This window comes from Triplophysa rosa, linkage group LG19 (genome assembly GCF_024868665.1).
Source record: "Triplophysa rosa linkage group LG19, Trosa_1v2, whole genome shotgun sequence".
NCBI classification, from domain to species: domain Eukaryota; kingdom Metazoa; phylum Chordata; class Actinopteri; order Cypriniformes; family Nemacheilidae; genus Triplophysa; species Triplophysa rosa.
Genome location: NC_079908.1, coordinates 9,434,466 through 9,457,147, shown reverse-complemented (window position 1 = coordinate 9,457,147; position 22,682 = coordinate 9,434,466). Strand labels below are relative to the sequence as shown.

The following is a 22,682-nucleotide window of genomic DNA, read 5'->3' as shown; positions in this document are numbered from 1 at the left end:
ATTCCGAACAACTTTGCCTCTTGAACCATTGATGTCGATCGAACGGTTCGTGAGTAATCGGTGATAATGTTAAAAACCTACTTTTGCGAACTAGTCCAATGTTTTTAAAGCAATTTCTAAATTTCCACCACAGTACAATTCTCTGGACTCTCTAGATCAATAATTATTAAAACATGCTGAACTTTTTCATTTGTGTGACCATAACAGGGTCCTTTATTATATTAACGTGAAAAGTTTGAAATCTCGCTACTCCTTAACAATGGTCCTACTGTTTTGGTGCCTGAATTATTAATGTGGAAGTTTAAACATCTAGGGGGTGTGTTTGTGCATTTGTGTGTGTTAAACATTACTGCATATTAAAGGAACAATACGGCATTTTTAGGAGGATCTATTGACAGAAATACAATAGCATTGTATAATGCAATATATACAAAACAATTTCTTCAGAGGTGTATAAAGACCTTACGTAATGAACCATTAAGTTTGTAATCTGATAATGTATGTGTGGCAAGGGGGGCGTGGTTCAGCGAAGTCTGCAGCTGGAGAGAGAGTGAGGAGACGAACGGTGGGTGAGTGGCGCCCGCGCAAATAATGAACACCCGTGCCTTGTTCCAGTAACTGGCGTGGGGAGGCTTAACAGCCAGCGAGGCGGAAGTCTCGAGGAGGGAGACCGGAGCTGACGGTTGGCGAATGCGGAACTCTTGACGAGCGAGCTACAGACTTCAGACGAGAGGCTCGGAGCCAGGAAAGATTTGTTGTCTACGGAAAGTGAGAGTTTTCATGTGTGCGCGTACAGCGCTTGTGTCAAAGTAACTGTAAATAAACTTTGAAGTCATCAGCTCTACCCCGATTCCAGCCTCTTCCTTCCTGTTCCCACGAAGCTTGTTACACTGGTGCCGAAACCCGGGATGGAAGGAAGTAGGAGCGCCGCGACCGGGGGGCCGAACCCGTCCAGTTCGCCATTTGCGGAAGTGATTTTATCGCTCGCGGTCCTTCATCAGGAACAACATCGAGCGCTGCTGCAGCTGAGGGAGGACCAGGATGTACGCTTCCAGGCAGTCCTCCTGGCTCAGCAAGAGGACCGCGAGTCGTTCCGGAGCTGGGTGCACCGGGAGGTTCAGACGGGGGCTCGCGCCGACCTGGTCCTCCAGAAAATGGGCCCACAGGACGATCCCGAGGCCTTCCTCGAGCTCTTTGAGCGGGTTGCGGTCGCGAGGAGTTGGCCGGAGGATCAGTGGGCCCTACGCCTCATACCACTTCTTTCTGGAGAGGCCCAGGTGGCGGCGCAGCAACTGCCCCCGGAGAATCTCCTGGTGTACGCTGAGCTGAAGAAGGCCATCTTGCAGCGGGTCGGCCGGAGCCTTGAGGAGTAGCGCCAGCGATTCCGATCGCTGAGGTTGGCAGAAACCGGCCGACCCTACTTGCTAGCTCAGCAGCTCCGGGACTCCTGCCGCAAATGGCTGATGGCCGGGGGAGGCGACGTCGGGAGTGTCATTGACAAGGTGGTACTGGAGCAGTTCACGTCATGTCTGCCCCGGAGAACAGCTGCCTGGGTCCAGTGCCACCGCCCGACGTCGCTGGACTCGGCCATCCAACTGGCGGAAGACCACCTAGTTGCGTGCCCTGGAATCCGGGAAGTCTTACCAGCGGTCTCACTCCCAACCCCAGCGACCCGACCGATACCAGCACCACGGACCCGCCCACCTGTCCCGACGAGAGGACCTCCCCAGGGACGAGGGGCCTACGGGACCGGACCGGCCGACGGAGGGGGAACCATGGCCGAGAGATCCGCCGGGCTGGAGACGCCCAGCAACCCCTACACCCCGCCCTACATCCCGCCTGCCTCGCCCTCCCCTCGCCAGGGCGGCGGGAAGGCCTGGGCCGGCTTGTTGGCGCTGCGGGGACCCGGACAATTTCGTGGACCGGTGCCCGATGATGGAGGTCCCCGACGAGCCACGAGCTGCCCCTGGTCCGGCTGGCCAGTACCAAATACCCGTGAGTGTTGGGGGGTACATACCAGGCTTTGGTGGATTCAGGTTGCAACCAGACCTCCATCCCCCAAAGCCTGGTTCGTCTCGGGGCGTTGGGTAAAAGCCGCGAGGTTAAGGTGTAGTGTGTTCACGGGGATGTGGTGAAATACCCAGTGGTGAACATGCCTATCAAATTTAGGGGGAAAAAGCATAGCATAGAGGTGGCGGTTAATCCTCACCTCAGGCATCCGCTAATTTTGGGAACGAATTGGCCGGCTTTTTCTAAATTACTGGGGTTGTTGTGTGCGGATGTCTCTTGGGAAAAGAAGCACAGTAGGGGGGAGTGTGTGCACACGGGCAGGGTGGAACCGGGTCCGTCGGAAGCCTGACTCCGGGGAGGCACGCGAGATTGAGAGGATGGTACTCTCCGATCGCGATGACTTCCCCCTGGAGCAGGCCCAGGATGCGACGCTGAAACCGGCGTTTGAGCAGGTCGCATCCATCGACGGACAACTGGTTCAGCACACACGGGCCCTCTCCTACCCGTATTTTGCTATAAGGAAGAATCGGTTATATCGAGTGACCCAAGACACTCAGACAAAGGAGGATATAACCCAGTTGTTAATTCCTAAAAGCCGTCGGGAAGCGCTCTTCCAGGCGGCTCATACTAATCCCATGGCAGGTCACTTAGGGCAGGGCAATACACTGAGTCGCCTCATGGCCCGATTCTTTTTGCCGGGCATTCACGACAACGTGCGCAGGTGGGAATGTCAGTAGGTGAACCCACCGGCCACCCCTAAAGCGCCTTTGCGCCCTCTCCCATTAATGGAGGTCCCCTTCGAGAGAATTGGCATGGACCTCATCGGGTCATTAGAGCGATCTGCACGAGGCTACCGCTTTGCATTGGTCCTAGTGGACTATGCAACGCGGTATCCGGAAGCAGTGCCGCTCCGCAGCATTTCCGCGAAGAGTGTTGCGGATGCCCTGTTTCGTATCATCTCCCGGGTGGGGATCCCCCGCGAGATCCTCACCGATCAAGGCACGGCGTTCATGTCACGTACGCTACGCGAACTTTATGAATTACTGGGCATTAAATCGATTCGCATCAGCGTCTTTCACCTACAGACGGACGGACTGGTGGAACGGTTTAATCGCACATTGAAAACCATGATTCGTAAGTTCGTTCACGAGGACGCCAAGAATTGGGATAAGTGGTTAGAGCCCCTCTTATACGAGAGGTCCCCCAAGCCTCTACGGGGTTTTCCCCCTTTGAGCTCCTGTATGGGCATCAACCCCGTGGGGTTCTTGACGTTCTAAAGGAGACGTGAGAGGACGGACCTTCTTCAAGTAAAAATGAAATTCAATATGTCCTGGACCTGAGAGCAAAACTCCAAACACTGGGGCGGCTGTCTTTGGAGAATTTGCTACAGGCCCAGGGCAAACAAAGCCGTCTGTATAACCGGGGTACTAACCTAAGAAAGTTCACGCCGGGGGAGAAAGTGCTTGTATTACTCTCGACATCTAGCTCCAAATTACTTGCAAAGTGGCAAGGACCCTTCGAGGTCACACGGCAAGTCAGCGATCTCGACTATGAGGTCAGATGGGGGGGGGGGCACGCCAGATATACCACCTCAACCTCCTAAAAAGGTGGAGGGAGGAGGAGGCAGTGATGCTGGCGACGGTGGTATCCGCGGAGGAGGATCTCGGGCCAGAGGCGAATGTTAAACATCAATCCCTCGCCCTGGCCCCGGGGGGAGATCACCTCTCACCCTCGCAGCTCACTGACCTGACCCACATGCAAGCGGAGTTTGCCGACGTGTTCTCTCCCCTTCCTGGCCGAACGAATCTCATACAGCACCATGTCGCAACTGAACTTGGGGTAGTGGTGCGTGGTAGAGCCTACCGTTTACCTGAACACAAATAAAAGGTGGTTCAGGCAGAATTAGAGGTCATGTTAGATTTGGGGGTAATAGAAGAGTCCAACAGGGACTGGGCGAGCCCGATAGTTTTGGTGCCCAAAACCGACGGCTCGGTCAGGTTCTGCGTGGACTACCGCAAAGTTAATTCCGTGTCGAAATTCGACGCTTACCCCATGCCCTGGGTCGACGAATTGTTGGACCGGCTGGGCTCTGCTCATTTTTATTCGACACTGGACTTAACGAAAGGGTACTGGCAGATCCCCCTAACACCGGTATCCAAAGAAAAGACAGCCTTCACCACGCCGTTTGGATTACACCAATTCGTAACGCTTCCGTTCGGATTGTTTGGAGCTCCGGCCACCTCCAGCGCCTCATGTACCGTGTCCTCCGACCCCATGCGACGTATGCCGCTGCCTACCTAGACGATATCATCATTCACAGTAATGATTGGCAGCGGCATATGGAGCATTTGAGAGCGGTCCTGAGGTCGCTGAGGGAGGCGGGGCTCACGGCTAATCTGAAGAAGTGTGCGATTAGGCGGGAGGAGGTCAAGTATCTGGGCTTCCACTTGGGTCATGGGCAGGTGCATCCCCAAATTGATAAGACCGCAGCAATTGCAGCCTGACGAACGGTGGGTGAGTGGCGCCCGCGCAAATAATGAACACCTGTGCCTTGTTCCAGTAACTGGCGTGGGGAGGCTTAAAAGCCAGCGAGGCGGAAGTCTCGAGGAGGGAGACCGGAGCTGACGGCTGGCGATTGCGGAACTCTGGACGAGCGAGCTACAGACTTCAGATGAGAGGCTCGGAACCAGGAAAGACTTGTTGTCTACGGACAGTGAGAGTTTTGATGTGTGCGCGTACAGCGCTTGTGTTAAAGTAACTGTAAATAAACTTTGGAAGTCGTCAGCTCTACCACGATTCCAGCCTCTTCCTTCCTGTTCCCACGAAGCTTGTTACAGTATGTATGTAAAAATCTCATTTTTAACCGTTTAGGTTTCACAGGGAGCAACAGCCCCTAGTAAATACATACTGTCATGGTCCTGCCTCTTTTTTCATGATTTTCCGGTCTAGTGGCAGGATTGTGACAGAACCCTTGTGTTTAGCGTAGAGAGAGACATGACATTGTTTGTTTTGACCTGCCATGACCTGTCTCGTCATTGGCCCCGCCCCCTCATTAGCTTGCCTTAAGTGTTTCAACCCCGACACCTGTCCCTTGTTAATTATCCTTTGTTTGTCTCCCTATAAAATGCCCTCGTGTTCATTGACCTGTGCTCGTTCGTTGTACTTATGTGCTTACCTGTTCGTATAAGTCTCCGTGTTTGCTCGTGTTCCTGCTTCTTTGCCTTGCCTTGCCTGTGATTGTAAGTTTGTGTATTACCTTGCCCTGCCTTTGTTGCCCTTCCGTGTTTTATAAGACGTTGTGTCATTGTTTACAGTTAGTTCATTTTTTGATCCTGTCTTTTCATTTTGCCCCCACGTGGGAAGTCTTTTGTTTGTATTCTTAGTTTAGTTCTCCCCATCGAGGGTGTTTTGTTTGTAAATAAAGTATTTGTGTTAATCCCGCCTGCCAGCAATTGGGTTCTTTCCCCCAAATTCATGACACATACAACAGGAACCCAGTGAGCCGTACGATTTCAAGTCAGAAGTATGTCAGAAGGCTATGTGCAAAAAGTCCATTACTAAGATGTATTTCTTATTTCAGGTCAAACATTATTATATTTTGTAATACTAATTTAACACTAATGTGACCATTGAAAAGAGTAATATATTTGTTTGTGTGAGAAAAAAATGTTGGCCTCCCCTTCGGGGAATCAAACCCCGGTCTACCGCGTGACAGGCAGGGATACTTACCACTATACTAATGAGGAACTTGATGTGTGCTTCAGGCATTGGTCAGGAGGTAACTGTTTAAAGGAGAAAACGTAAAACTGTGTAAACGTAAACTGTGTAGAACTTAAATGTTGTCTCCTAGTACTATACATTATTTTGTTAAAATGTATCATTTCAAGGGGACAGTGCAAAAAAGCTTTGCATCTCCCCGTCGGGGAATCGAACCCCGGTCTCCCGCGTGACAGGCGGGGATACTTACCACTATACTAACGAGGAGTGGCTTAGCAGCACTTGGTTCCTAGGGACAAAAATGGTTTTGACAAATGACAATCATGACAAAGTCACCATGTCACTAATAAACAATGCACAGTCAATTCAACATTTTCATGTAATAAAAACTGAGACTTTACAATTACATAATCAACTTAAGGGTATTATAATGCTAGTGTTCATTAGCAAAGCTAGCACATTAGCCTAAATGAAAACAAAGCTCCTGAATAGTTATTTATTTACATCTATCACGTGGCTCTGAAAGGCAGGTGTAAAAAAACAACCTGACATTCATAGAGTATGTTAAATACTTTTGAATGTAATCAGAGAAGCCAAAAAGAATAGAAACCAGCAAATGATAGCTGTAACCTACAGCTTTTCAAAATTCCGGGACTTTTCAAGGCTGTAAACTACTTTCCATGGAAATACAAATACGTAATGTTCTTTATAAAATAAGCACTTTAGAAATAGTTGAGGATGCATTTATTAGGACGCCAAATTACAAACTAAAACCAACCATGGATTTTATTTAATTGTGAAATGAGTGTGTGAACCCGCAATCTCATGCCCAAATGTCTCTAACTGACTGGCAGTATGGTCATTTATTTCAAAGGTTCTCAAACTTTGGGTCATAAGGAGGATCACGCAAAGCCGCTTGCTGTTGCGGTGCATTAAAAAAGTGTATTCCAGCAACTAACAATTAGACTTGTATTAGGGTTGGGCTGATAGATGGCTGACAGCCATCATGATGTTGGGCCCATCAGGAGGGTCTGCGGTCGTCCGCACATCCTGTCCGCGTACGCGTACAGCACATTCCTAAGACAAATGCTGACAGCCGAGTCCACAGTATGACATTCTGCGCATGTGTTGAGCTCGTCAATTCATGCTTATCGGGACCAACGTAGAAAGTGGAGGGACATGCTGTCGGAGAGCCCTCACTGCTGAGGGTGATCGCGGTGCTTAAGAGGTCGGTGGTGCTGGAGCAAGTATGCATCGGGTGGGCAGAGAGCTCGCTGCCGTGCTCCTGGGCCGAGGTGGGGTGGCGGCCGTCCGGGAGGGAGCGGAGGAGTCGTCAAGTTGGCTGGAGCCTGCTGCCGTCCGCCGTGAAGGGGAGGAGCAGGAAACGGGGGAGGAGCTGCCGACTGCCCGTTTTCGTTGATTGTTTATTTTATTAAAGTTTGGTTTAACGTTTGCTGGTTCCCGCCTCCTTCTTCCCATTTACTTCGAACTTTGTTACAGCCATCTTGGAAACTGATATACCCCAACCCCCACCTCGCCCCCCAATGTCATGGTTCATCGCGATGTTTCACTGTAGGCATCATCCGATGCCAATTTGGTAGACATCGCCCAACCCTAACTTGTAGAGTTCACACGTTAATTGTGCTTGCACACTGGATGCGCAAGTGGCGCGTTTACAATATCAAGAGGAATAATATAAACAAGTATGCCATAATTGTGCAGTCCTAAAATCAGGTATTTTGATAATGCAATTAAATTTATTCATTCATGACAAGAAAAATATAAAGTTATGAATGTGTGCTTTTTCCCTATTTGCTCATTTAATAGTGTGCCATGAGAAACCTTTCATTATACCTGTGTTTGGGAACCCCTGGTTTATATTATCATAATATATGTTGCTATAGTGTCTTTATTTACTCAATAAAAGCGCAGAACGCGGAATATATAATCAACAGCTATAGTAGGAAACACACCTGAATTTAGAGGCGGCTCCGTTGAGTTTGTCTTGAGTTAGACCAACAAGATCTAAAAGCTGCTGAATTTGCTGCCGTGGCAGGTAAACTTTTATTTTTTATAATTATACCTGCAGCATAAATTGTAGCAGGTTTTTACTGATTAAATGCACATACACTAAATTGCTCCGCGGATGGCACCGTATTTGATTTAGCAAAAATATTCGCTGTATTGCAACTTCCTACCACAATCTTTCTCTTTAAATATACTTGTAACGCGGAAGGCGGGACGAGAGCCGTGAGGCAACAAGGTGGGGCCGGTGGCATGAGTGATAGTGGGAATCAGCTGTGTGCACACCGGTCCGCATGTCTCACGGAGGAGATCGGGAGCATAAGAGGACGAGCGACAGGACTACGGAGGAGAGCGGACCGGGCCCAGCCATGTGTTAAGTTTGTATTTATGTTTTTGTGGCCGGCAGTCGACCGTGAGCGATAAGAAGGTTTTGGGAAACGCGGCCCAGGTCATAACAGATGCTCTTTCTTCTACTTTCTGATAGCCAGTTTTCTGTCATCAAACACAAGTACAGTAGGCTACTGGTCAGAAGTTTGGACACATTACTGTTCTAAATTATTTTGAATGAAGTCTCTTATTCATCATGCCTGCTTTTATTTGATCAAAAATACAGAACAAAACTGTAATATTGTAAAACATGATTGTTTTCTGTTTTAATCAATTAAAATATAATGTATTTCTGTGATGCAAATGTGAATTTTCCATACCCATTACGCCAGGCCTAAGTGACACATTTTTCTGCTTAATATTTTTTATAATGTGTGATCATTTTTTCTTTGAATAATAAAAAGTATTTGTATTACTATTTGTATTTAAAAAAAATAAAATGCAGGCTTGAATGATGATCACTTAACATTGTAATGTATCCAAACTTTTGACCAGTATTGTATATACTAGTGTGGCAAGGGGGGCATGGTTCAGCGAGGTCTACAGCGGGAGAGAGAGCTGGGAGACCAGCAGTGAGTAAATGGGGCAAGTGCAAATGACAAACACCTGTGTCTCATTCCAGTAAGTGGCGTTGGGGAGCATAAAGCCTGCGGAGAAGCAGAGCCAGATGAGAGAGAGACCGGACTACTACTGGCTGCCTGAGAGACTGGAATACTCGAGAGAGAAACAGAAAGAATCTTTACCTGACTGTGGAGTATATGTTGATAGTTTTTGTTGTGAGCGTGAGTGGCGCAACGTCGTGTGTGACGCAAGTATTCTAATAAAAAGATCCAGTAGTAGTCAAGCCGACGCCGTCCTCCTCCTTCCTTGTCTTGAACTTGTTACAATTAGGTTATAGTTTGTTTTAGCAAGCATGTTGATTGAGGAGTATTTCTTCATCTAGCCTATGTCTATTCATTTGCATGAATTTTAAAATATTCATTACCACTACAATATGTTTGCCACAACAAAATATTGCAGTTTTTGTTTACCACAACAAAATGTTTTAAGTTTTTCAGAATTAAAGTTCTACTTATAATTAAATCAGTAAAAAATGTAAAAAAAAATATAATCTGTATTAGTTTGCATGCATGTCAGATTATGATTTAAATAAAATTCTAAAATTTCTTAGAATCTCTATAAAATGGGGCATACCCACACGTTACATTTATACGTTGGATGTATTTAAAAGCTGGAGCTCAAATAAGTTAATAAGCTCTGTATTACATACGGATGCACCGAATGTTCGGCCACCGAAAATGTGAAATGGCCGAATAAATTTTACCGAACATGACTCGTGATACGATCAAGCAGCATCCAGCACAGAGAGAGAGAGAGAGAGAGAGACAGAGACACGCGTGCGCTTTATTACTGCCGCAAACATTTTGGCAGTGCGTGTGTGTGTGTGCGTGTGTGTGTGTGTGCGCGTGTGTGTGGAGCATTTTAAAGTGTCAGAGAAAGACACAGCATGGGACTTACCGGTCGGTAACTTTACTTCAGACGGAAGCGGGCTGTCTGACAGTAGCCCCGCCGCTCGCGACATCCTTTGACGTCATACAGTGGTCGCGTGCACACAGTTCCCTGTACTAAACAACTTGTCAAAGTATGTTCTGTGCATCCCGGCCACGAGTGCACCTTCTGAGAGAACAGTCAGCTTTTGTGGGCGGAGTTTGGAGGAGAGACGTGAACTGAAATGGTTGTCAGTCAGCATCAGTCAGAATTGCTTGCATTGGATGTTTTTTTTTTTCTCAAATCATTTTGCAATGTAGCCTATAATAATCCAACAGTTTTAGTTTATTCGTAGTTTTATCTTATAAGCCTAATGTGGAATGACACTATTTAATGAACTGTTTTGTTGTAGGGGTACAGATCAACTTACATTACATTCTTTTAGCAGTCAGTTATAGGCCTAATTAATATAGGCTATTCATGAAGGGAGAGGGCTCAATTTTTTTGCTTGAATTTACTTTGTTTTGCTCAATTTTATATTAAGTTGTATTGTATTTTATTGAAAAGCAAGACAAATTATAAAAAGCACATTTTGACTATTCAGTTTGTGCAATAGTGAAAAAAATGGCTTAATAAATAGAAGAAATGCAAAAAACCACGTTCGGTGTTCGGTATTATTCGGCCTTCGGTCAAGTGTTTCGCATCATGTTCGACTTCGGCCAATAATTTTCGTTTCGGTGCATCCCTAGAATTATAGCATTGTGGCATGTTTAATACAGAATTTTCTAACAATAAAAGCAGTAACCTTCTGTCTAATACAGACCAGACAACTCCTACAATTTCATTGGAAAATATGCACCATGCATAGTGTCTATTGTCCTAGATTTTTTTTGAGTTTGCTTATAGTGAGACTATGCTAAATTTGATTTCTGGTTCTTTAAAAAAAAACGGATTAATTGGTTCTTTATATCATCACACAATGACATCACTATGCATTTCTCTTTTAACAACCCATCTACATTTAAATAGTCATCAATAGTCCTTTCAATGCATCTTAAAACATTCAAATAGTTATTTGTGTGAATGGATGGATGATTATTGCCTTTCAAACACTTAAAAATCCAGTGTATGAATTTTAGCAGCATCTAGCGGTGAGGTGGCGAATTGCAAACAAACGGCTCACTCCACCCCTCCCTATCGAAGGACTACAACAGCTGACAAAGATGCCACACGTTTTCGCTTTTTTGCCAAATGAGATAACGTATTTATGAAACGCGCTCTGTAGAGCAGTTTGTCCATTTAGGGCTACTGTAGAAACAACATGGTGAATTAATTCCATGTAAGGGGACCCGCAGTGTATGTAGATAGAAATAGCTCATTCTAAGGTAATAAAAACATAACGCTATATTATGTAAGGTCTTTTTACACCTCTGAAGACATTTCTGTCAATAGATCCTCCAAACAAACCTTTAAATGGTTCGTTTTGTGGTTTCATATGCTGATCCTTTAGGTCAGATTTGACTGATCAATATTGGACTAAAATCAAAAACTGCATGTACAATAAACCATAGTAAAATTCAAGTTTTAAGCTCAGGCATGGTACTAACTCATACATCAAAGGAACTGGCTCATTCAGTTCTTTTTAAACTGGACAGGCTAGTTTGGCAGTTTCTTGCATTAACAGCCCTTAACTAACGTTTGATTGACTTCAATACCGTGAACCAGCTAAAAAAAATCATTTATTTAAGAACCAAACATCATTTTTAACAATTCATGTCTATTGTTAGCCATGCTAGACAGACGGTCTGACAGCAAGCTCATACCTCATGTAAATCAGAAGTGTACGAGAAGTATCCAAGCTCACCCCAACGTCAGAAGTGCTGTCCCCTACAATCTTCTGCAGTCACGACCTGTAGAATAAACAAACAATATAGTTTTAGAAGGCTTTTCTTGCATGCCATTTCAGACATTTGCTTAGCTACTACATTAAAAGAAATACCAGGGTATTGATCAGGCCATCAGGTGTAGGGCTGTCACTGAATCAGATTTAAGATATCAGAAAGAAATGATGCTATTAGTCAAATTAATCTTTAATTTAGTTTATTTAGTTTTTTGTCTTGTACTTGGTCACGCTAACAATACAATTGTAGGGAGGCAGAGAGAGTTTGACGTCTCGTTGGCTCATAAGGCAAAACGTTAAATAGTGCTACATAAGTTACAATATGTGTGAATTAACTCAATATCAACAATCGTGGTTTTCAATAAATAGCATGATTACTGACAATAAATTCACGACAAAAAAAAAAAACGTTTGTAGCTAGTCGTAAAACACTTAGCACGGTGTCCGCAACGCACTGTACCACGAGGAGGCATTCAAGCCTTGATAAACTCATAAACATTTAGGCCTAAAATGTAACACATCACGCACATACAGATATTAAAAACTTACAATTTGAACAAAAACAGCTTGACGTTACCTTCTGATAGTGATGCGTCACTGAGTTTATCATCTAACGTCAATCCTTAATCTGTCGTTAAAATGCAATAAATCATTTTAGCGGTAAACAAAGTTACAAACGTACATATTTTTATCCTTTTATTTTAATTACATTCCATTAAAAATAAAACCTGCCTGTGTGCGACATCCGTAACAGTAACGTTAGACCTCCCAGACACCGATGCTAAAGATCGCCGTCGACGTTCGCCAAGAACTTCGCACTTAGCAAGAGCGCGCAATTGACGTTCAGCAGAAGTTGACGTGAAGGTGAAGCGCGTACTTTGTGCGCCACTAGCGGCAACAAACTTAAATGCAGAAACAATGACTATTAAATAAGGTCTTTTAAGTATGCTTCGTATTGAAGAGCTTATTTGAAATATAATCTACATGTGTTCTATTAACACATTGCTACGCTTTTTATTACCTCCTAGATGTGTGATCAACAGTTGAATCATTTCAAAGGATAAACATCCTTCTGTGTTCCGCCTGGACACTCACACAAATTATTCCTTAAAAATAAAGCATATATCGTATGTATATCTTAAACCAATGCAACACATTTTAACTTGTAGCCTACACACCCCAACATTGCATGTAATATTTCACAAACAACGGAATTTGTTAATGAGAAGAGTGTACGAATTGCTGTTGTTGTGGAGAGTTTCTGCACTCTATGGATGACGCGCACTCACCTTTGACTTTTTATTTGACATGACACTAGCATTGATTGTACACTAGATGGTGCGCGTGTCCTTTGTTTCCGTGACAAATACATGAATTCGGTTTGAATGTTATTTTAGTTAATTTCATACAAAGACCTTTTTGCGTTACCCTTGCATTCCAGCGCAAAACAGAAACAAATATTTATCAGACTTTTTATTTAAATTGGGTTATTGGTGATTTTGTTGTCCACAAAATCGTTGATTCACACGTACTATCACATTAGAAAAAAAACATTCTTTCAAAATGAATACAGTGGTACATCAAAATAAACACCACACATGGTTTATGTAATGTTTACTTATGATATTTCTAAAATCCAGAAAACCCGTTCAACCCCCCAATGATACTACTTCTAAAGAAGAAAAACAGTGCTTGATTCGTTAGACTCAGATGGCCAGATTGTTTTCAATATAATCTGGGGACAGATAAGTGTAGGGTAACTCCAGCTGTGTGTTTCTTTTTGTGATGTCTCTTGCTATCTTCTTCAACTCCTTCTGTACTTTCTCCACAAGCCTGAGGGTGGCGCCACTGCGGAAGTACCACTCCTTATAGTGGCACAGGGGCACCTAGAGAGAAAGGACAAGCTAGATAAACACTACACCTGCATAATCATGTATGTTGACTTAGAATTGGATTGGTCTGCAGCTGTATGAAAATAACATACATGGAAACTGACACATACAGTGTACAATTCATGCAGTCCAGTCAACCACAACTTACATAGTCAATGGCACGATGTGACAGCAGACTCAAGACACTTAGTACATGACAAGAGGAATTCACTCCTGGAAGAAAGGAGAGAAGCTCATCCACTGATATTTGGCCTTTGGTCTGAGGAGGAGGGCGTACCATGGCTGCTGGACTATTCAGTATCCAAAGGTTGTAATCCATCTGAATGTTGAGGTGAGGATAGAAAAACACAAAGGAAGATGAAAGAATTTTTATTTTTTGAGTGAACCATCGCATCAAAGCTAAGTGAAGTGACTAGGGCTCCTAATATGAAGACTGTACATGCCTGAGAGAAGTTGACAGCTGAGTGAAGCGCTGAGCAGGAGAAGATCACCATGGTGACAAATTTACACATTTCAGCAGTAGTCTGAAATGACTGTGGGATTCCTGGAGAATATGACATGGAAATAAAGCAATGATGTTGTGATATGAAGCAGGATTTTTAGGACAGGGCTACTCTGCATGTCGTCACTAAATAGAAATCAAAGGACCGACTGTTGCTTAGGATAAAATTTACACGAATGAACATGGATACAATTTTTACATATCATTTTGATAAATTTAATATCTTATATGTATTGCATATCTTATAAAAAATGATCTCAGAGCTATAATGATTGTTTTATGATACAGCATCTGTTTATTGGTAAAGCTGTCAACAGCTTATACAGTTTCATCGGACGCAAGTTAACTTACATTCTGTGTTTTGTTATAATAACTATTTATTTTTCATTTAATTTATATAAATGTCATTAATATTAGTATTTTGTTTTATATTAATTTTATTAAAATAAATGAAAACTACTCAACGGTTATTGATTCTTTGCAGAGGTTAAGTTTGGGCCACATAACGTTTGTTTATGTTGTTGCCGCTGAAACCATCTGTAAAATGTTTTATGTTTTCCCTTTTACTCTTAGGGTTAAGCCTTCTTTCTTTCAAAAATTTTATTTCATGTTAAAATTCATTTTTATTCTTCAGTGAAAGACATATTCAGTGTTTATTAATACAAAGTTAAATTAAAATTCCAATGTTGTTAGATCTTCCTCAAAATAGCAAATGAACATGGCATTAGAAGTTTTGTTGCTTAAAACAAAATGGGGTTTTTTGACAAATATTTGTCGCCTTGGAATTATAAGGAATTCTATGTGCATTCTATGATATTCATCTCAAAATGTAAATAAGTCATAGAATAAAAATATGTGAATAACTCAATTTTGACAAAAATGATAAGATTATAAGATAGAACCTTATAATTCCAAGGCGATGGTTGTGTGATTGAATGTGTGTTTTTATTTGGGGTGTTAACCTATGTGAATAAGACCGAGGAATCCCTCCATGAAGATCTCTCTAATCCAGTTCTGCAGCTCACAGTCCTGCTGGACGTCCTCATCATTACAGTAATACAAACTACTCCAGCCCTCAACAAACCTGGCAAACGCAAATCATGTATTCACTTCACACACTTCACATTGAACATATATCAATGTCTCATTCATAATAGAGTAAAAGAATAAATATTCAACCACATCAGTCTTCCTAATGTACCTATGTAGAGCATCCCACACCCTGATAGCATCTTGTGCGTAATAGCAGATGGGGAGTGTATCCAGTCCACGGCATCTCAGGTCATCTGGCACACACATCGAGCTATAGCGCAGACGCTGAGTTCCTCGAGCAAGCAGCAGCTTTACTGCCTCCAGACTCCAAGACATAGACTTCATAGAGAGAGAAAAAAATGTTTAAACGAACTCTCAAGTATAAATGGATTCACTTATTTTCCCCCATACACATTAAAGGAACCTTGTCAAAAACACCATTTTTGGCCAGAAGGGTTGCTCTAGCTTGAATGTTGATCTGAAGGGTAGTTTGTATATGTGGCATGAGGAGCTAAAAAAACAACAAAAGAAAATGTGTTTTTAACAGCTTAGGAATTCAAAGTATCTAGCATCCAGGTCAAATCATAAATGCATAAAAAACAGAAATAATAAGAGTGAGATCAAATCATTCGTTCATACTTTCCTCAACGTCCTAATGTGTTCTGTTTCTTTTTTGTAACATATCTCAAGGTTTGTTTGTTTGTTTGTACCTGGTACAGAGGATGAATCTCCGGTAGATGTCTGAGCGTGGCTGTACAACACACCTCTCCTACAAGATGAGTGCGCAACAGGTGGGAAAGCAGCTGATGGACTATAAAATCTGAATTATGCACCCATATCTTTGCTAACAACCAATCCGCTGCAGAATCAGAAGGCAAGAAAACAGGGTTCTGTGGACCAGGAGACTGTTGAAGCTGAAATAAGAAAATGATTTAACCTGTAGATTCATTCCATGCTCAAGATTTGCCAATGTATTTCCTTATTCACAATTTAAATGTAAAAATGCATTTCAGTGTTCAAAAATGCATTTCAGGACAGGTTTTTAGCAGCTTGATCAAGGAAACTGTCACATTAAGCACATCATAAAGACAAAAAAACCCCTAAATTAATAACATATAATAATTCATTATAAACATTTAACATCAGCAATGCATTTGACGAACATCTATAATATGACAACCCAGTCTCACGGCAGTTTGTGACATTTGGTTAAGAAATTTAGAATCGATTGATTCGTGTTCTTGGACAAGAATTTCCCGCCAAAAAGTCATGCTGAGTGACACAAAAAGGAGAAAATCATGTCCACGAACACAATGAATAGATTAAATTTCTATGTCACGAATGTCGTGAGACTGTTGCATGTGTACTTTTGAAGTTTTAAAGTTAACTTTTAGAGTTATGTAATATTGTCAAGAGCATATTAGCGTAAACCCTATGGTGTAAACCACACGTTAGTGTCAGTTTTTGATTTATAGTATGATATTAATGATGGTAAACAAATGCCTAAATATCGTTATTTGTTATGTAGGTCTTGTGAATTACTGCAGTACAGCAATTTTTTTGCTTTACATCCTTATTGATCCTAAATTGATCTCGCATAAAAAGGAAAATTTGCTAATATATATACTGTATATATATATAATACATCTTATAAATTGCACATGTTGCTATTTCATTTCAGTTGAAGTACTTGTACAGCCCTGTAGCAATTCACACCACAGAACAGGTCAACTTTGCAAATGTATTTCATGTGACTACTATAAACCCATACCTGTATGGCAATTGGCTTTAGTTCTTCAATTTGGTTGTAATGCAGCAGACATAAAGGAGCAGTCAAGTACGTCTGCTTGCCACTGACAGTATTGTCAGGCAACTGATCCAGAATCTCATAATCCAGAAGATAAACACGTCCTTTCTGTGATATATGCAACAATAACAATTACAGTTTGACAAATCCAAATGCCTCATTGTATATCACACATGCACACGAACACACCTCCATCTCACGCTTCAGGGAAGACCCCTCCGGCAAAAAAGATCTGACCATCTTTGAAGTGACAGCGAAGTTGGGTGGCAGGCTGCGGATCTGCTTGACACACAGCGGATTGGAGCCATTGAGGCATTGATACCCAAAGAATGCATCCTCTTTCCAATGGGCCTGAACATATTCTGCAAGTGAAATGCATGACAAGAAACTATCAAATTAAAACACAAACACAGTTGAGAGAGCACATTTTTTGAGAAGGGGCAGCGTTTGCAAATTACGCTGTCGACATTGTGGTTATTTATTTGACGTAATGTATTTGTTCATACTCGCAACTGTGTTCTCTCTTCCGTTGAACAGGAAGAATGTCTCAAGTTCTTGTAGACTATTCCAAGATGTTCCTCTTTCAGTAAAACCTTTTAGATAGTGCACATTGCTGCCTGGACTGACAGACAAGTGAAGGACAATATTCCATTGTCAAATTCAGCTAAGAATTAATCCATAAAAAAAACTAGTCTTGGAGTTTAAGAACAGTAAATCATACCTTTGACGAATGTGAGTCAGGTTGGGACCTAGAGCTGCCGCACTGGGCATGTCCACACATCCAAGGACGCCGTCAACAAATGTGCCAAACCTACAGACAAACATTCTTATTAGTTATGGGAAAACTGTTTTAAAGGAGTAGTTCACCTTCAAAATGAAAATTCTGTCATCATTTACTCACCTGTTGTCATTTTAAACCTAAGTGATTGTATTTCTTCTGCAAAACACAAAAGAAGATATTTTGAAAAATGTTGGTAACCAAAAACCGTTGGTCCCCATTGACTTCAATTTGTGTCCATACAATAGAAGTCAATGAGGACCAATAGTTTTTGGTTACCGTCATTTTTCAAAATATCTTCTTTTGTGTTCTGCAGAAGAAAGAAAGTCATACAAGTCTGAAATGACAAGGGGGGCGTGTAAATAATGACAGAATTTTCCTTTTTAAGGTGAATTATTCCTTCAATAACACTTTTAAAAAACACAAATAAAACGGTGTACCTGATAGACTGCTGTTTATTCTTAAGAGCCTTCTCCCTGTGAGCTGTTAGGATTGCCAATGTCTCCTCCTTTCTCAGACACACTAAGAATGTTATAAGAAAGATTTTCAACAAATAAGGATGTGATGTCTCTAGAAACTACAGTGTAAATAAACTGAATATTTTGGGGGTTAAATTTGATAGGTTTTTCCTACTAAAAACACAAACAGCTCACCTTTATCGTTCCGAAGCTCAACATATCCGTCTGCGCTCTGAATCCATTTATGGCAAAGAAAAACATCCACATTGGGATCTTCAGAATGCCGTCTCACCTCAACATCCTGACAGTGCCAGTTCAGGTCTGGAAACCCAGGCTGAGCCTCAAGACGCAGTTTCATCAAAACCAGTTTACCAACTTCCTCTGTAGGTGTGATGACAATAGTATAGGCCTGTTTCAAAGACAAACCATTTACACTGATTTATTCATTTAGCAGACGCTTTAGATTTATGTATTATAATGAAAATCTTTTCTTAATACATTTTTTTATATTTGTGAATTGATCAATCTTATCAATGACTTAAGCTTCATGTACGTTACATTGCACGTATTTAGCAGACGCTTTTATCCAAAGACTTTCAAGTTCATCCAAGTGTATTAAGTTCCTGTTCTTTTGCTTTTTATTTTACTCTGATTATATTTGTATTTAGAGCAATGTGATAAATTTACTACAAAGGTAAAGGTCTTACTGAGCCTGGCAGGAGACGATGTTGTTCTGGATTCACTTTCACTGGAGGGGTCTCGCAAAGAGTACCGACCAGAGAGATCCAAACACTGCCATATGTTCCTGAGAGAGGTAATGCGGAGGTTCGAATTGTCACATGAAATTCATCCATTTGGCTCATCATGAGGTTCCTAAGCATTAAAAATGAGAAGCCTAGAAATGAGAGTCATATTTCAAGTCTAAAGCAAGGCCTGAATTTACATGCAAACATTCGAAAAAGCCAAACAATATTATTGGAATAGAATGTTTTGTAATATGAAACAAAACATATGGAATATCTGTGTTACATCGTATAAGAATGTAAGTCGTATAGAATGTAAAAACTTTGAAGCTTGTTATCTCAAAACTGCTCAGAATGCAGACAGAACAATAGGTTACTGTTCGTACTGTTCGTTTTCTCTGAAACATCGAGTGGAGAGATCCATGGGAAGGCCATCCATACCTGACCTCTGCAGAAGAATCCAATTGCGCCAAGTCTGGCTTTGACAGACAGGAGCGCGTGCCCTATGCCAGGTGAGGGCACGCCCCCTCACCTAATGCATAAAGGCTACCTTACCTCAGTGAGCATATTCGCTTCTCGTGCAGCAAGCAGGGCAAACTTGGTGGATCTCTCCACTCGATGTTTCAGAGAACTGGGGTTACAAACAGTAAGAAAATAAAGGGAATAAAACCTCTGATTGCATAAATGCAGGGGTATCACCCGTACCGCCCCCTTCTCGAGCAGGGAAGAAATCTCGTTTTTCAGAACGTGAGCGGAGCTCTCTTCCGTGCGAGAAGAGCGGGGGTTTTCTGGCAAACTGAAGCTGTGGCCCTTCGTTATGGTGCGAATAACCAATTCGGGCGCCGACACAGACTGCCAAGTTGTCACATGAGTACTGAGAGTACAATGACGCCATCTACTGGACAATTTAGCGGCAACATGCGGGACGTCCGAGAGACGACTGCACAGTGCACGAACACACAGAGGGGCAAAAGCCTTTATTGGCTGTGTGAGGGGTGGTTTGTGCAAACTGTGAAGTGGCTGTGGTTGAGCACTTTCGAACAGCGGCAGGGCACTTAAAACCACTGAATTTCCCACCAGCTCTGAAACTGGAAGCCGGGGAGGGAGATAGTGTGTGGGGCACACTCGAACTTGTGGCGTGTGAGGGTGCGAACTCGAACACGGAAAAAGGGGCCCTTGGGTTGAGAACTTTCGGCGGCGATGTGGGAGCCGCAGGCGGCAGGGCATGCACGCGACTGCGAGTCCGACGGAGGAGCAGAGTTTATCCATAGCGGTGAAAGCGTAGACACAGGCGGGCAGCCTAACAAAAACACAGGTGGCAAGCGTGGGTGGCTAGCCGACCGAGAGAAACAAATTGCAGCTAACCGTAATGTCCTGACAATCACGCCTGGCGTATGCTGATCGAAGATATGTCTTTCTGTAGACTTAGTGAAGTCAGGCAAGCACAGTAAAGCTGCGGAGCAAAGAGGTCGCGTAAGGTAGAGCGTGCAAATGAATTAGGTGAGGGGGCGTGCCCTAACCTGGCATATGGCACGCCCTCCTGTCTGTCAAACTTGGTGCAATTGGATGATTCTGCAGAGGTCAGGTACGGATGCCCTTCCTACAGGTGGATCTCGAACACGAGATGATGAAAAAGAACCTTATAATTTCTAGGTGATGAGTTATATAGATTTATAGACTAATTATAGATCTGCTACATCAATCGTGTTTGTTTTGGTGGATTTATTACAAAGTCAGTTTTAGGATCCATTGTAATGTCTCCAGTATTCACACATTGCTGACCCTCAATAAGATATAACCTGAAAATTAATTGAATGAAATCAGTAAATTATTATCTGGTTAATAAATACTATTAACGGGTTCTAGTGATTTAATAGATCTTTATTTGGGCAGATGAATGACTAAATAAAATATATAAATATTTACATTTATATTCCTTTAATATTTTTTCTTTATAGTGAAATATGCGTTTTAGTATTTAGTCACGTCTCTGTGTCATTATGACCTTTAGGAAGTGAGCTCTCGAGCCCTCATAGCTATAATTTGCACATTTTTGCATATGGAGCTGAAAACAAACGGCATTACAAATTTGAATTGTAAATACTACTTCATACATCATCACCACATCATTTAATCTAGAAATAACTGTGTCCTCAGATTAAATTCAGTGTTCTGTAGTAAATGACAGAAACTAAAATCTTATCTGATTAAGAACACTGCAAATCGCTCTTCGGTTTAGTTTACATTAAAAAATGCCGGTCTTAATTAAGAAATAAAAAATATAATGATAAGTGAAACTAGGCTATCCAAAACAGAATTTGAAACGTACATTGAAATATGAGTCAAATTAAATGTAGGCTACTGTTTATGTAGGCTAAACGAAATCTGCACATTAAGGATTTTGAACAGATCTGCAGTTCAAGCATATTGACAAAGCATGTAAATATGTCAAGGCCAGATTAAAATACAAAATTCAGTTTTACACTAGCGGTCTCAGAAAACACACAAGGGCATTGCAAGTATAAGCGCATAAACTTACCTTGTGTACTCCCTGAAGATGTGAATTCAAATGCACCGTTCACTTTTTGTTTATGCACTCATGCCCTCCGCCTCTCGTGCGTGTGCCTAAACTGCGCGAGCTCTTCCTGATTTCCATATCTTTAGTGTCAGCCCTTTTCACACAGCAATGCTGGTAAATTCCCGGTATAGTCATTCTGGTAACGTTATGGTAATTACACAAATGTACTGTTGCAACGGCATTCTGTCAATTTACCGGTAAACGCTGTCTCAAAAAAAATACCAGTAATATGATGCAGAAGTCTCCTTATAAATAGCTGCATACAACCAGAGTTATGTTTGAAAATATGGCAGGGTGTGATTTTATATCTGAACGAATGCGGCGTTGTTGATGTTTGGATCACACACTTGCTTTCGACCAAGTACACTGCGCTGTGCCACTCGCGTGTGGCGTAGACAGCGTACGGTCACTTCGTGTATTTACGGTGATAAAGATCTGCGCATGCGTGAGGCGGCATGTCAAGGCCAGAGCCATGGAGAGTTAGCTGTGGCTGCGTCCGAAATCGCCTACTCCCATACTATATAGTAGGCGAAAATGAGTATGAGTCATGAATAATATGTCCAAAACCTCAGTATGCAAAAAACAGTACCAGGCGAGAAATACCCGGATGGTCTACTACTTCCGCCGAAATTCGTGAGTGTGGATCGGATGGACACTTCTCTATCCCATGATGCCACGGGAGCTGAGTGTCGTGTCTGAGAGAACAGTCCCTCTCTTAAGATGTTACCGGATAGAACACGGCGAGAAACAATATCGTCAGCACAAAGATATTTTATTGTACACAGCAGTTCAAAACATGTGTGGCCATTCTCTAACCACCGGAACACACACCTCGTGCTATTCTAGACTTCCTTTTTTATATCGGTTGACAGAGGCGGAACATCCCCTAGTTGCTCCAATCAGACACCTTAACATAACCGTGAACCAATAACATGTTTAAGTCTGATAACTGACATATCATTACTTGGTTACAATATTATTTTACTTTGGTGTACGACACCACAGCTCCTCCCCTGTAAGCTTATTTCTTCTCATAACCTTAACACTTTAACCATATGTGACCCTGGATCACAAAACCAGTCTTAAGTAGCACGGGAACATTTTTAGTAAAAGACAAAAATACATTGTGTGGGTCAAAATTATCGATTTTTCTTTTATGCCAAAAATCATTAGGATATTAAGTAAAGATCATGTTCCATGAAGATATTTTGTAAATTTCCTACGTTAAATATATAAAAACTTTATTTTTGTGAGTGGATGGTCTGCCACAGTGCCCCTGATTAACAACTTCAAAGGCAATTTTCTCAATATTTTGATTTTTTTGCGCTCTCAGATTCCAGAGTTTTAAACGGTTGTATCTCAGCC

At 42.4% G+C, this 22,682-nt stretch overlaps 1 protein-coding gene and 1 non-coding gene across 3 annotated transcripts; both read right to left on the bottom strand.

The window, feature by feature from the left end:
* Positions 1 to 5,922: 5,922 nt before the first annotated feature.
* On the bottom strand, positions 5,923 to 5,994 carry trnad-guc (transfer RNA aspartic acid (anticodon GUC)). Its single transcript has one exon. It is a non-coding gene; the product is annotated as a tRNA-Asp (tRNA).
* Positions 5,995 to 12,892: 6,898 nt separating this feature from the next.
* On the bottom strand, positions 12,893 to 22,674 carry LOC130570226 (polyunsaturated fatty acid lipoxygenase ALOX8-like). Of its 2 annotated transcripts, XM_057360430.1 has the most exons (15): positions 21,279 to 22,674; positions 18,704 to 18,869; positions 18,192 to 18,405; positions 17,979 to 18,060; positions 17,482 to 17,571; positions 17,267 to 17,382; positions 16,950 to 17,122; positions 16,725 to 16,868; positions 15,664 to 15,867; positions 15,378 to 15,464; positions 15,123 to 15,292; positions 14,884 to 15,005; positions 13,863 to 13,963; positions 13,568 to 13,738; positions 12,893 to 13,413 (listed from the first exon to the last, which is right to left on the bottom strand). In XM_057360430.1, the coding sequence occupies exons 2-15, from the start codon at positions 18,860 to 18,862 to the stop codon at positions 13,234 to 13,236; spliced, it is 2,013 nt and encodes a 670-aa protein (XP_057216413.1). In that variant the 5' UTR covers positions 18,863 to 18,869; positions 21,279 to 22,674; the 3' UTR covers positions 12,893 to 13,233. The 2 variants fall into 2 exon arrangements, with proteins under 2 accessions (XP_057216413.1, XP_057216414.1); XM_057360431.1 differs by lacking the exon at positions 15,378 to 15,464.
* Positions 22,675 to 22,682: the final 8 nt, after the last annotated feature.

Excerpts from the sequence above, each read along its gene's own strand:
- LOC130570226 (XM_057360430.1), bottom strand. The coding sequence starts at position 18,862 with ATGATGAGCCAAATGGATGAATTTCATGTGACAATTCGAACCTCCGCA. Across the intron at positions 18,406-18,703 it reads ATCGTCTCCTGCCAGGCTCA|GCCTATACTATTGTCATCAC; the intron begins GTAAGACCTTTA and ends TCTTTGAAACAG. Across the intron at positions 15,006-15,122 it reads GTGTGGGATGCTCTACATAG|GTTTGTTGAGGGCTGGAGTA; the intron begins GTACATTAGGAA and ends TGCGTTTGCCAG.